The 15,451-nt window shown below is 40.5% G+C and overlaps 1 protein-coding gene across 2 annotated transcripts in view; it reads left to right on the plus strand.

Annotated features, from left to right (window-relative positions):
* The window catches only part of LOC105478151 (ankyrin repeat and SOCS box containing 11), a 35,130-nt gene extending 19,895 nt beyond the window's left edge, over positions 1-15,235 (plus strand). For both annotated transcript variants that reach the window (XM_011735185.3, XM_011735186.3), the window contains exons 3-7: positions 401-508; positions 4,481-4,631; positions 8,146-8,280; positions 9,726-9,917; positions 11,796-15,235. In XM_011735185.3, coding sequence (XP_011733487.2) covers positions 401-508; positions 4,481-4,631; positions 8,146-8,280; positions 9,726-9,917; positions 11,796-11,920 — 711 coding nt within the window. In that variant the 3' untranslated portion in view covers positions 11,921-15,235. The remainder of the gene's footprint in view (positions 1-400; positions 509-4,480; positions 4,632-8,145; positions 8,281-9,725; positions 9,918-11,795) is intronic.
* Positions 15,236-15,451: the final 216 nt, after the last annotated feature.

Raw genomic sequence — 15,451 nt, forward strand, 5'->3', positions numbered from 1 at the left:
AGAGACACATGTCATAAGTTTTGAAGACCCAGGTCCTAGTACATTACCTGCTCCAGAATGTGGAATTAACATTTTCTTGGATAAATAAATGTGAAACTCTCATGCTGTGTTTAGGCTTCCTTGATTGTAACTTCTACTTCTCTCTCTATGGTGCTAACATTACACCCACAGACTCTGAAAATGTCAGAAACATGTGAAACAACATTGCTTTCATCGCTATCACTAATGCAGCATTTCACTCTCTTCCCCTGGGCTTGCTGGCTTGCACTTGAAATCCCAGCTACTCAGGATGCTGAGGCAGGAAGATCAGTTGAGGCCAGGAGTTTGAGACCAGCCTGGGCAACATAGTGAGACCACAGTCTCTAAAAAACAAATAAACTCTCTTCTTTCTAAATTATAGGGTGTCAATGTGAACCTCGTGACAATTAACCGGGTGTCTTCTCTCCACGAGGCATGCCTTGGAGGTCACGTGGCCTGTGCCAAAGCCTTGTTGGAAAATGGTGCACACGTGAGTACTGCCCCTGCCCACTTGGGTCTGTCTGGCCAGATGCATCTGTTAATGTTTAAAGACAGTTTACCTTCCAGATGGCTTACCCACTGTGGGTATGGGCTGGGCTGGTTCTATCCATGTCCTTATTCCATCATTTAGGCTACTCCTCTCTCTTCAGCTTACACCCCTGTGTGTAAATATTCAGACATGGCAACTCACAGGAACCTTTTAAAACTGTGTTGCTGACCTTAAGAAATCTTTACTGTACCACGTTTTCTTTTCTTTCTTTCTTTTTTTTTGAGACGGAGTCTTGCTCTGTCGCCCAGGCTGGAGTGCAGTGGCGTGATCTCGGCTCACTGCAAGCTCCACCTCCCGGGTTCACGCCATTCTCCTGCCTCAGCCTCCTGATTAGCTGGGACTACAGGCGCCCGCCACCACGCCCGGCTAATTTTTTTTTTTTTGTATTTTTTAGTAGAGACGGGATTTCACTGTGTTATCCAGGATGGTCTCGATCTTCTGACCTCGTGATCCACCCACCTTGGCCTCCCAGAGTGCTGGGATTACAGGCGTGAGCCACCGTGCCCGGCCACCATGTTTTCTTTATGCATTCATCTGCTGATGGACACTTGGGTTGCTTCCAGGTCTTCGCAACTGTGAACAGTGCTGCATCAGACACGGGAGTGCAGATTGTTTTCCTTTCTTTTGGGTATATACCCAGCAGTAAGATTGCTGGATCACATGGCAGCTCTATTTTTAGTTTTCTGAGGAACCTCCAAACTGTTCCCCATAATGGTTGTACTAATTCATAATCCCACTAACACTGTATGAGGTTTAATAACAAGATTTTAAAGAACAATAGAAAACACTCTTAATTCAACATCTTCAATGGACAACTATTTTTATTGAGCAAAATTATCAAAATAAATGACCTTTTAATAAAGAATACATTGGGGGAAATCTACAGAATTGGACTTTATCTTATTTTAAATTTATCTCCAAACTTTTTTCGAAGCGTGATTGAGGTGCATTATATAATATAGATACCAGAATAGAATCATAAAATCACAACTTCTAAAAATCTTCTGTATTTAGTTGCCGGATGCTCTTTGTTTCTAATTTTGTTGTTTAACTCAGTCCTTGCAATATTTATTTTATGAACTGCAATGTTTTTAAGTGCTTAATGACAATTTAACAAAATTTTATGTGGAAATTGGGTTTCCACATGGAGAACTGAATATAAAAGTCTTCCTTGTGAAACTACTTTTCCTGAGGCCATTGTGGTCATGCATTTTCTTTTTTCAATTTTTTTTCCCCTTCTTTATTTTTTTTAAGACAGAGTCTCACTAACACTATTGCCCAGGCTGGAGTGCAGTGGCACAATCTCAGCTCACTACAACCTCTGCTTCCCAGATTCAAACGATTCTCCTGCCTCAGACTCCTGAGTAACTGGGATTACAGGTGCCCGCCACCACGCCCAGCTAATTTTTGTATTTTTAGTACAGATGGGGTTTTGCCATGTTGGCCATGCTGGTTTCAGACTCCTGACCTCAGGTGATCCGCCCACTTTGGCCTCCCAAAGTGCTGGGATTACAGGTGTGAGCCACCGTGCCCTGCCAAGTGGTCGTGCATTTTCATTAGATAGCGCTTCTCTAAGTCACCGCTTAGTCAGCTCATGGGTAATGATGAAAGAAGGCTGTGTGAGAGCCATTTCCTTTCAAGCTAGATGACTGGAGTCACAGGCAGACTGCTGACAATATCAGGTCAGAGAGGAGGTTTTGTTGGGCACAAAGAGAAGAATAAGACCTGTTTCTTTGTCTTTGTCAAGTTTATAAAGAAACAGCCAATAAATACTGTATCACACCATTTAACATTTAAATCAGAATGAGAAATGAAATAAGAGAAAGCTGACCTTCAGTAGAAAGTCCCCCACAATTGGCAGTCCCATGAATACCTCAAACTCAGTGCATCTGTAACTGTGCTTATCATGTTCTTCCCTCTGGGACCTGCTCCTCATCTTGGGTTCCTAGTTTCAGAGGCCTGGTGAAACATCCTCGTGGTTTCCCAAGCTGCAAACCTGAGAGTCATCTTATTTCTTTCATCTCCCTATCTAATTAATGAAAAACTCCTGCTAATTTTACTTTCTAAGTTTTTCCCAAGTCTATCCTCTCCTTTGTCCTACTCCCATAGTTATCTAAATTCTTTATTATATTTTCAAAATGATTTATTTTTCGCCAGGCGCGGTGGCTCACGCCTGTAATCCCAGCACTTTGGGAGGCCGAGGCAGGTGGATCACGAGATCAAGAGATCAAGACCATCCTGGCCAACATGGTGAAACCCCGTCTCTACTAAAAATACAAAAATTAGCTGGGCGTGGTGGCGGGCACCTGTAATCCCAGTTACTCAGGAAGCTAAGCAGCAGAATCTCTTGAACCCAGGAGGCGGAGGTTGCAGTGAGCCGAGATCATACCACTGTACTCCAGCCTAGCGACAGAGCAAGACTCTGTCCGAAAAAAACAAAAAACAAAAAGCAATAAAAACTTCTTTTTGTGTTTGTCTTCCCTAATAGAATTCAGCCTACTCAAGGAGAGGCAATTGTTCAGCCTACTCAAGGAGAGGCAATTGTCTTATCATTGTTTCCAAAACATTAGCACCTAGTAGATGCTCAATAAATGTTTGCTGACGTGAACTAAGAGAGAAATTTATAGGAAATCACATAAGAAGACAAATTCCTAGACTGGGGATGAGGATGATACTTAGAAAAACACAAATCAAACTAGTCCTACCAAATACTTTTTAGTAAAAATATAGAAACCCCTAGCAATATGAATTGACACACATTTTCCCCTGACCTTGCCTGTCTCTGCCATCTTAGCATCTTATCTTTAACTTTCCAATTTAATGGGGGTTAGGCTGGGTGTGGTGGCTCACAACTGTAATCCCTGCCCTTTGGCAGGCTGAGGCAAGAGGATCATTTGAACCCAGGAGTTTGAGACCAGCCTGGGCAACATAGCTAGACCCTGTCTACAAATAATTCTTCTAAATTTGTGGGTCATAGTGGTGCATGCCTGTAGTCCCAGCTGCTCAGGAGGCTGAGGCAGGAGGATCGCTCGAGCCTAGGAATTCAAGGCTGCAGTGAGCTATGATCACAACACTGCACTCCAGCCTGGATAACAGAGCAAGACCCTGTTTCACGGGTTATATTGCAACTCTGGAAACAAGTCTTTTTTTGTGTCCAAAGCAAGGACATTTAGAATCCTGATTATCACAAGCATGTATCCTTAGTTGTTGAAGCAAAATTGTTTCACATCAAAAACTTGACTGTCCTACATTTCAATGGCATCAGAGCTCCCTACCGCTCCTGCAGTTCCTGATGTTCTTTCCAATCTATTGTTGATACACAGAGATGTTTCCCAGCCCTGCTGGTTCTCATGTGCTTCCCACATCCCTACAAGGTACCAAAGATGGTTGCAGACCCCATGTTGATGGCTGTTTTCTATGTCCCTTTGGCTTGGTCATGCTATCTCTAGAAGTAACAGCTGACATGCGTAATTTGCTTGGATTATAGTAGACCAGAGAGGAAGTTGTGGCAAGAAAGACAGTAGATCTGTGGAGAATTGCCAAGGATTTTGTAAGCATGGATTTTGGGACCACAGCTAGCTGATTTCTCCAGTGCTTTTGGTTCCTGCCATGTTTGTTCATGATTCAGAGGGGAGTCATATTAATGGAAAATGGAAAGTGGAAATATTGTTGTTGCAAATGCTTATTGAGTGCTGACTGGGCGACACATAATGTTTTAAGTGTTTGACATATAGTAACTCGCTCAATCCACCCAATAACTTCATGAAGTTTCATAATACTGTAAAGATGTGGAGTTCCCTCACCTATTCACCAGCACGGGGAATTCCTCTAGGCAAATACACAGGAAGACACACTTGGAGATGGTGAGAATGAAATAACAAATCCTCTGGCTCTCTCTTTGCCCGTCATTAGGTCAATGGAGTGACAGTTCACGGAGCCACGCCCCTCTTCAATGCTTGCTGCAGCGGCAGTGCTGCATGTGTCAATGTGCTGCTGGAGTTTGGAGCCAAGGCCCAGTTTGAGGTGCACCTGGCCTCGCCCATCCATGAGGCAGTGAAGAGAGGTAAATGAGCCACCACAATGCATGTGAAACATTGATGGGCTCACTCCAATTTCTATGAATCAATGGTCTAGTGTTAGTCATTCAAGGGTGACCCTGATCTTCCTCACCATTAGAATATGCGTGGCCTAGAAATCCCACAGCAGTAACTTCAATTTGTCTAAATCTTCAGGAAATACCAGTGTGGCACAAAGAACTCTACTTATAACTTCGGAATGCTTTCCTGACTCAGATGTCCCATTTCCTGGGGATGGTCTGTTGGCAGGCCTTTCCAGAGCCTCTTTGCTGGTGTTTTGGTGGCAGCTGGTACAGCCAAGGCAGTAGTTGTGACTTACTTGAATTGTACTATGCTTATGTCTCTGTCCTTGGTAGGCAAGAATAGCTTATCCTCTAAAGTCCATAAAATACCAACCACTAACCTAAAATAAACTATGAAAGTATCTGAAACCCAAGGCTGATACTATCTCTAATGGAATAGTAAATGTAACTGTTCATAATGAGTTACACAATCTAGATGGACTGATGACTTCAAAGTCATAATTATCGGAAAGAAAAGGCTGCAACTTTCCAAAGTATAGCATTGGAAATCTTGAAGCTGACTCCAGACTCCTGTGTTGTCAGTTAATTTCAAAGTGAAGGAAAATAGTAAATTCAAGGAATTTAAAAACTATATGCACAGACTAGACATGAAGGAGAAGATGCCACTGAAAGGACAAGGCCATTTGTCAAAGGTCACACACCCAAAGAGCGACATTTTGATGATAGCCAGTGAGGGAGTTGTTCTCTTAACTGAGATCAGAAATACAATGGTGAAGTTAAAACACTCTAGAATAGTGATCTTTGCTGGTGTAATTTGGGATGAAATACTTTATTTCAAAAGGCAAAAGTGAAAGATTTGTTCCAGGTTATTAAACATGTCACTTGCCAATTTTTTTTCCAGTGGATCACCTTAAATGATGCAAAAGACCCAAATCTAAATTTATCTATGTATTTTATGTTCTAAATGTATTTAATACACATTTATTAAATAATAGCTGATGTTAGTCATTTCCCAAACATCATGTAAGTCCTTTAATTTGTAGAATAATGAACTACTTTGGAAATGATATAAATGTCTTTCTTTTTTTTTTTCTTTTTTTTGACAGAGTCTCATGCTATTGCCCAGGCTGGAGTGCAGTGGTATGATTTCTGCTCACTGCAACCTCCGCCTCTCAGGTTCAAGCAATTCTCCTGCCTCAGCCTCCCAAGTACTGGGATTGCAGGTGCCCGCCACCACAATTGGCTAATTTTTCTATTTTCAGTAGAGACGGAGTTTCACCATGTTTGTCAGTCTGGTCTCGAACTCCTGACCTCAGGTGATCCACCTGCCTAGGCCTCCCAAAGTGCTGGGATTACAGGCGTGAGCCACCGTGCTTGGCCATATAAGCCTTTTTTTTTTTTTTTTTTTTTTTTGAGACAGAGTCTTGCTCTGTCTCATAGGCTGGAGTGCAATGGCACAATCTTGGCTCACTGCAACCTCCACCTCCGGGGTTCAAGCGATTCTCCTGCCTCAGCCTCCCAAGTAGCTGGGATTACAGGCACCTGCCACAGTGCTCAGCTAATTTTTGTATTTTTGAGTAGAGACAGGGTTTCGTCATGTTGGCCAGGCTGGTCTCGAACTCCTGACCTCAGGTGATCCACCCATCTCAGCCTTCCAAAGTGCTGGTATTACAAAAAGTCTTTATTAAAAATTTAATATTGATTTGATATAAATGTTTGAAGTAAAAATTAATATTATTTGTATTTCCGTACAAATGTTTAAAAATTGATAAGTATTGGGAATGGTTTGAATGAATTAGGTATGTCTGCAGTGCTTGGCTGATTATATTTGGAGCTTTTGGTATCTGTGTGCCTATAAAACATATATATGCTCGTAATAAACACATACTTTGTGTGTTTCTGTATATTTTTCTGTATTGTAAAAGCATGTTAAGGATAAATATCCACAGAATGGAAGCATGATTAGCAAATTCATTATTTTATACACTTTGTATTAGTGCTAGCCATTTAACTTTTCTGTATTCATTTTTAAAACTTTCTGAGAATATTTAAATTTAACTCAAACTAGGCTGTTTCTTGTTCTTCAAAAAAAAGACAAGAATTATTCAAAAATATGTGTTAAATACCCTGTATTTTCCAAGTAGTTTTAGGGACTTACTAGATATTATTTCTGGATTCTTATAGCTCTAAACCTCTATGAACAAGCTGAGTCATAGTTTGAATCAATACCTTGACATACTGATGCTGTAATCCAGCTATAATATTTAATTATGTGAACAAATAGTTTGAATTGACAGTCCTGATTTGTACATTTTAATGCATATTTATACTTAATTTAGAATTTGTGATAAATCAGGTAGGTCTAAAATGAAGCTTACTTTTATGTTATCGGCAAAGAATAGGTTGGCTAAATTAATTAGCAATGACATGATTTTTTTAGGGAGACATTTAAATCTTCAAAGAGAACTAACTCTTTGCAAGCTCCCATCAATACCTCAGAAGCACTCTCTCCTGAACGAAGCATTCACAGGTTGCGAATTAATCACGTCTATCTATTTATTGGGCAAACTCTCAAAAGAGAATGCTTGCTTACATAGTTGTTGTTAGCCACTGAATTTGAAAGTGTATTTAAATATATTCTATACGTAAGACTTCTTTATTCTTTCCCATAGGTATTTTCCAGACTAACCAAAATAAAGTTGCAGGCCATATATCCAATCTCACATCATGGAGAAAGAAGAGAATGAGAGATTTATAATGGAGAGGGGACAGGGTTCTCTTGGGTTTGAGTACTAGCTTTTCAGAGTAATAATAGGCCTAGTCGTTTGTCCCTCTGGGTCTTGTCACTTCCATTTGTAAAATGGTGGCATCATTCCGGAGAGTGATTTCAACTGTGCTACTTGGAGCCCTTAGTTTAGTTAAAGTTAAATCGGGTTGCAAAGAGAAGCTGGAGTGGGGAAGCATGGCCATGCTCCTCTTTTTATTGGTATTATTTTGGGGGTTTCTACCTAAGATTTCCAAAAACAAACAAAAATTTTTTTTCTACTGCAAAAAGAGATCTAGGTTACTTATTTTTTTTTGTTTATGTATTTTGAGACAGAGTCTCGCTCTGTCAGGCAAGCTGGAGTGCAGCGGCGCGATCTCAGCTCTCTGTAACCTCCACCTCCTGGGTTCAAGCGATTCTCCTGCCTCAGCTTCCCGAGTAGCTGAGATTACGGGCGTGTGCCACCATGCCCGGCTAATTTTGGTGTTTTTAGTAGAGATGGGGTTTCACCATGTTGGCCAGGCTGGTCTCGAATTCCTGACCTCAGGTGATCCACCCACCTCAGCCTACCAAAGTGCTGGGATTATAGGCTTGAGCCACTGCACCTGGCCAACCTAAGTTATTTCTAAAGCCCATTTCAGATAAGCAATCCTATAATTCTGTGAATATTTAATATGTCCCTTACTTGAGTGAGGGTATCTTGTGTTCCACCAGGTCACAGAGAGTGCATGGAGATCCTGCTGGCAAATAATGTTAACATTGACCATGAGGTGCCTCAGCTTGGAACTCCCCTGTATGTGGCGTGCACCTACCAGAGGGTAGACTGTGTGAAGAAACTTCTAGAATTAGGTAATTTCCAAAATTATTTTCATGAAGAAACCTATTAACTTTGTTGGTTTTCTGTAGCTTCAAAGATGAAGTTCTTGTCATGGTTGAAAAATATTCGGTTAGCATTTTATGTTTGAATGCTAAAAACAAAACTTCTCTAGAGAAATGACTGTATTTCTCAGTCCTGCTTTCTTTGATGTTAACTCCATTTACCTGGTATTGTTCTCCCTGGTTGTCACAAGATGGCTGCCAGCAATACCTGGGCTTACAGCCCTCCTTATCCATACACAGCAAGAAAGAGCATTGGCTCTTTTTGAGTCACATGCCCATCTTTGAACCCCTTATGGGGGCCAAGGAAATACAATACATTGATTGGTTTAGGCCTAGATTTCAACCTACTCTGCATTTATTAGGCTTCACTGGAAACACAAAAACTGAAACTCACAAGAGGGTGGTTTCCCTTCGGGAAATCTAGGTATGCTTGCCAAGAAGATGCTGGACAGTAAAAACAACAGACATTTGCTACAGGCTAGTTTATATCTATCCTGCTACAGTATCTAGTCATTTTAAAAGCAATTCTAAAAGGCATATACAGAAACCGAGAGTCTGTGGAAAAATGAACTATCTTTTTCTTTTTTTTTTTTCTGTTTTTGAGATGAAGTTTCGCTCTTATTGCCCAGGTTGGAGTGCAATGGCGCGACCTCAGCTCACTGCAACCTCCACCTCCAGGGTTCAAGCGATTCTCCTGCCCTAGCCTCCTGAGTATCTGGGATTACAGGCGCACACCACCACACCCGGCTAATTTATTGTATTTTTAGTAGAGACAGGGTTTTACCATGTTGGCTAGGCTGGTCTTGAACTCCTGACCACAGGTGATCCACCCACCTCAGCCTCCCAAAGTGCTGGAATTACAGGTGTGAGCCACTGTGCTTGGCTGGAAAAATGAAATATCTTGAAACTATTATTTGACTAAAGATTCAACAAACTTAGCCCCTGACATAAAGGTGGAGATTGTAGTAAAAACCTTTATTGTGAATTTTTATCTTGAGGAAGTTTTTGTCTTTTTTACTTCCCATCATTTACTATTCTCTGTAGTAAGTTCAGAAATCATTTCTTGAGCCCCAAATAATATAAATACTAAATAAACTTAGCTTTATCTTTTGCCCCCAAACATAATAACTATGTAACAAGAGCCTCAAATACTTTATTTTGTATGCCACACAGTTTGTATGGGAAAGCAAATATTTAAAATAATTAAAAATATCTAAATTCACTTTTCTCACCAAATAATTTCAAGTAGTCTTAGTAGGCATTGCTGAGGTTCTAGGCTTAAATCACATGTTTTCAAAGATTTGTCAAATATGTCATGGTACTTAAAATGTCTTTATATGCAATTACTATATTTGAAGCTCATTGTGCTTTACGTTACCATTTAGTGTTGAATTGTGGCCATCTGTTTTGTTAAGGAGCCAGTGTCGACCATGGCCAGTGGCTGGACACCCCACTCCATGCTGCAGCAAGGCAGTCCAACGTGGAGGTCATCCACCTGCTAACCGACTATGGAGCTAACCTGAAGCGTAGAAATGCTCAGGGCAAAAGTGCGCTTGATCTGGCGGCTCCAAAAAGCAGCGTGGAGCAGGCGCTCTTGCTCCGTGAAGGTAACCAAGGGCTGGGTATCCATTCTTCTTCCATAAGCACATTCTCTCCCCTTCCTGTCTCATCTGTAGCATTTTTTTCCTTTTTCTTTTCTTTTATTCTTTTTCCTTTTTTTTTCTTTCTTTTTTTTCTTTTTCCTTTCTCTTTCCTTTTTCTTTCTAATTGAAGGTGGCATTGTGGGAGGCGACAAGCCCTGCTGTCACTGACCTGTCTTCTGGGATTTTATATGCTGTGTATATTCACTAAAAACCAAGGGGCATTTACATATAACCAGAGTGTTGCTTTGTATTTTCCATAACAAGAAAATAACCAGAAAACCGGCCGGGTGTGGTGGCTCACGCCTGTAATCCCAGAACTTTGGGAGGCCAAGGCGGATGGATCACAAGGTCAGGAGTTGGAGACCAGCCTGACCAACATGGTGAAATCCTGTCTCTACTAAAAATACAAAAATTAGCCGGATGTGGTCGCTGGTGTCTGTGGTTCCAGCTATTCAGGAGGCTGAGGCAGGAGAATTGCTTGAACCTGGGAGGCGGAGGTTGAAATGAGCCGAGATTCCACCACTGCATTCTAGCCTGGGCAACAGAGCGAGACTCCGTCTCAAAAAAAGAAAACCAGAAAACCTTGTTTTTACCCCAAAAATGTTGAATTTCCATTTGTGTCCTGGCATAAGCATATGATTGAGCAAACCAAAACTCTTTGTAATGTTGGGAGACAATCTGATGGCAAATTCAAAAGACTTGAGTCAGAGTCAGTAGGGGAGGACACAGAGTATTTCAGAAACCCGACTAAATGGTGAGGTTGCGTGCCTGTTCCCCAGATCAGGGAGTAGGTGGGTCTGCATACCTCATTGCTTCATTCCCATTTCCACCATGGGCATTAAGAGCAACTATGATGCCAGAAGAGGTTAGGCAAGCATCTGAAATTCAGAAGAGAACTTCTTACATCTATACAGTAAGAAAATATTTTGAGCCTATATTGATTATTTGTGTGCTTGGAGAAAATTAAGACAATTATCATTATTCAGCTTTACGTGTGCCAGGCACTGGGCTAAATTTGAAACATAGATCAATCTCACTGAATTTTTAAAACTTTAGAGCAGTGGGAACTTTATACGGTAGTAGCTGGTTGCTATGCCAGGTACAAATGGGAAAAGAAAAGCATAGGCAAGGTCACACAGCTAGCTATATAATAGAATTAAGTAAGATTCTGAGCCATCTGACCCCAGAATGTGCACTCTTTTTTTTTTTTTTTTTTTTTGACATGGAGTCTCACTCTGTCTCCAGGTTGGAATGCAGGGGCGCCATCTCGGCTCACTGCAAGCTCTGCCTCCCGGGTTCACGCCATTCTCCTGCCTCAGCCTCTCAAGTAGCTGGGACTACAGGTGCCCACCACCACGCACGGCTAATTTTTTGTATTTTTTTTAGTAGAGGCGGGGTTTCACGGTGTTAGCCAGGATGGTCTCGATCTCCTGACCGTGTGATCTGCCCGCCTGGGCCTCCCAAAGTGCTGGGATTACAGGCGTGAGCCACTGCGCCTGGCCCAGTGTATTACTTTCATTGGCACATTCAATACATTAATGAGATGCATTCCCGTTAGACCCCACACTGCATTCCTAACTTGCCTCTGGTTAGCCTCATTCTTCAACATTGGTAATCTAAGTACCCTTGGAAGATCATCTTAAAGAAATGCATCCCTTCCAGAGGGGCAAATCGGGATCCACTGCCTGTATTTAGTGTCTGCTACATCATTCTATAGTTCCTATACAGATCCAGCTTCTCTTCTGCTTTTAGAAAGTTTCCCCTCTTCCAGTTCTCTGATTTCCCCCTTCCACACCATCTCCCACCACTATGAAGTTAACACCATTTTCATTTCTCTCTCAGGCCCACCTGCTCTTTCGCAGCTCTGCCGCCTGTGTGTCCGGAAGTGTCTCGGTCGAGCATGTCATCAAGCCATCCACAAGCTACGTCTGCCGGAGCCACTTGAACGATTCCTCCTGTACCAATAGTCCTAAGTGTCCCTGGGAAGATACTTGGAATGACACAGATTGTTGTCTGCTGTACCTAGAGTACCTAGTGTGGAAGCTCAACAGCTAGACTCTTAGTATCTTCAAATGAGCTCAGTTGAAGTAAATCCCCCATGAGCTAGAACACTTGAGGAGTGGAAACTCCTGGTTAGTGTAATGTTCTTATTAACCAAGGGGCAACTAGAAACTGTTTAGCTTTTAGCTCTTGTTGTTAAAGAAACTTAAAAAAACTGTGAAGTAGAGTGAAAACAATAGGCTATTTTTTGATGATTCAGGATCTTCTTGTACCTAAAAGTCAACATTCTGAATATTGTATAGACACATATAAATTCAGGTGGATAAGATTATAACAAGTGTTAGGTTTTCCAAGATATGTTCTTGATTCAGTTCTTCCCTTCAGCCCTTCCCCATTTTTTTCTTTCTTTCCTTGAATTAATCTTCTATAATTTTGATTTTTTTGTGTATATATATATACACACACACATGCACACATATATTTAATGTTTTCAAAGTCCTTAATATATGTATAAAGCTTATATATATGTTTTCAAAGTTCTTTATATATGAGGTTATATATATTTATGTAGACTTTATATATATACATATACAAAGTTAAGGACTTCAAAAATATTATGTAGTTAACTGAGGCTTCCAATTACCAAGGTCCTGGTTGATAAGAAAGACTTTGGAAGAGATCAGTGCACCCAGAGTTTGGCATCTTATTGCTTCTGATATTCAATGCTGTTATTTGAAGTAAGCAGTTCTAGGATTGAGAACACTGGGTGTCCCCAACAACCTGAACCCACAGTCATTGTCTGAGGCATGTTGCAACCCAAGCACTGGCTTGTTTTCAAAGTCAAGATCCTCAGGGTTTTTGAAATAATTACATATTGATGCCAGCCACCAAAGTGGGTTCAATGCTGGGTCATTATTTTTTTCTGTGGATAGGGGCCCAAAATAAGCACAAAGGTATATAAAAAGAGGTTTCTCCTTTTCTGTCTTCTCCTTCTTCTCATTTCTCTCTCCTTCTGCCACCCCTCCTCTTCCTCTCTTCTTTCTCCTTTTTGTGAATTTAAAACATGGGAACTGGATAGACTTTTAATTGTTATAAGTATTACTGTCATGGTTCAGTGTTCGGTTCTAAAATGAAAATTTCCTCTCAGATCATCCTAAGACTCATTTCACACATGTATTTTTTCCCCTGTTTTTCTAGACCTTTGGCTCTCCACTGGAGACAATTTTGCCCCACTCCCACTGAGACATTTGTCAATGTCTGCAGACATGTTCAGTTGCAACAACTGGGGGAGAATTGCTACTGTCATCTAGAGGGTGGAGACCAGGGATGCAGCTAATCACGCACAGGGCACAGGAGCCTGCAACCAAAAATTATCAAGTCTGGCCGGCATGGTGGCTCACGCCTGTAATCCTAGCAATTTGGGAGGCCGAGGCAGGCAGATCACAAGGTCAGGAGTTTGAGACCAGCCTGGCCAATATGGTGAAACCTCATCTCTACTAAAAATACAAAAGTTAGCCAGGCATGGTGGCAGGCGCCTATAGTCCCAGCTACTCAAGAGGCTGAGGCAGGAGAATTGCTCAAACCTAGGAGGTGGAAGTTGCAGTGAGCCGAGATTGCACCACTGCACTCCAGCCTGGGTGACAGAGCGAGACTCTGTCTCAGAAAAAGAAAAAAAGAAAAAAAAAGAATTATCAGGTCCAAAATGTCAATAGTGCCGAGAGTGAGAAACCTTCCTCTAAGCCTGTGCTATTCAATACAGTAGCTACTAGTGACATATAGCTAATGAGCACAGGAATTGTGGATAGGCTGAATTAACATGTGTTGTAAGTGTAAAATACATATTGTATTTTAGTGATTGAGTAAAAAAAAAAAGAATATGAAATATTGTGAACTTTGTTTTCTTTTGTTTTGTTTTCTTTTTTTTGAGACGGAGTTTTGCTTTTGTCAACCAGTCTTGAGTGCAATGGCACGATCTTGGCTCGCTGCAACCTCTGCCTCCCGGGTTCAAGTGATTCTCCTGCCTCCGCCTCTGGAGTAGCTGGGATTGCAGGCATCTGCCACTAGGTCCGGCTAATTTTTGGTATTTTTAGTAGAGACGGGGTTTGACCATGTGGGCCAGGCTCGTCTCAAACTCCTGACCTCAACTGATCCACCCGCCTCTTCTTTTTCTGTTTTATTTTTTATTTTTTTGTTTTGAAATATTAATAACGTTTGATGTTGTATTTTTAATTTTTTGAAAACTTCCATACTGTTTTTCATAGTGGTTGTAGTAATTTACATTCCCACCAATAGTGTATAAGAATTCCCTTTTCTCCACATCTGCACCAGCATTTGTTATTTTCTATTTTTTGGATAGCCATTCTAACTGGGGTAAGATGATATCTCATTGTGGTTTTGATTTGCATTTTCCTGATGATTAGTGATGTTGAGCATCCTTTCATATACCTGTTGGCCATTTGTATGTCTTTTTTTGGAGAAATGTCTATTCAGATCCTTTGCCCATTTTAAAATCAGATTATTTGTTTTGTTGTTGTCAAGTATGGTCTAGCAATCCTATTACTGGATATTTATCAAAAACAAAGGAAATCAATGTATGGAAGAGGTAGTTACACCCCCATGTTTATTGTAGCTCTATTCAGAAGAGCAAGATATGAAGTCAACTTAAATGTTTATCAGTAGATCAATGGATAAAGAAAATGTGGTATATATACAAAATGAAATACTATTCAGCCTTAAAAAAGAAGGAAATTCTGTCGTTTGCAGCAACATGGATGAGCCCAGAGGACATTATGTTAAGTAAGTCAAGCACAGAAAGATAAACACCATATGTTCTTGCTTACATGTGGAAGCTAAAAAAATTGAGCTCACAGAAATAGAGAGTAGAATTATGCTTATTAGAGGCTGGGAAGGGTAGTGGGGAGCGGGCAGTAGGGAAATGTTGGTTAATGGATACAAAATTATAATTGGATAGAATAAATAATTTCTAGTGTTTCATAGCACTGTAGGGTAAATGTGGTTAACAATAATTTCTTATATATTTTTGAAAAGCTAGAAGAGAAGATTTTGAATGTTCATAGCAGAAATGATAAATGTTTGAGGTGACGGATATGCTAATCATCCTGATTTGATCACTTCTAGGTATTAAAATGTCACTCTGTACCCCATATACAGTTATTACATACCAAATAAAATTAACTGAAAAAGCTTTTGATGTTGATCACACAGTGAAATGATAATCTTTTGAATATATTAGGTTAAATAAAATGTATTATTAAAATTAATTTCACTGGCTTTCTTTTTACTTTTTTAGTGTGACTATAATAACATTTTACATTACATGTGTGGCTCACATTACATTTCTATTAACAGTACTCAATCATTTTCTGATTTTTAAATTTTGGAATATCTAATAATCTTAGTTAATTATCTGGGGGGAAAGGTTACATTTTAATCTTACATCATATTTCCAAAACAAATCTTGCTTTTAAAAAAAAAAT

The sequence above is a fragment of the Macaca nemestrina genome, chromosome X, assembly GCF_043159975.1.
Source record: "Macaca nemestrina isolate mMacNem1 chromosome X, mMacNem.hap1, whole genome shotgun sequence".
Lineage (NCBI taxonomy): Eukaryota > Metazoa > Chordata > Mammalia > Primates > Cercopithecidae > Macaca > Macaca nemestrina.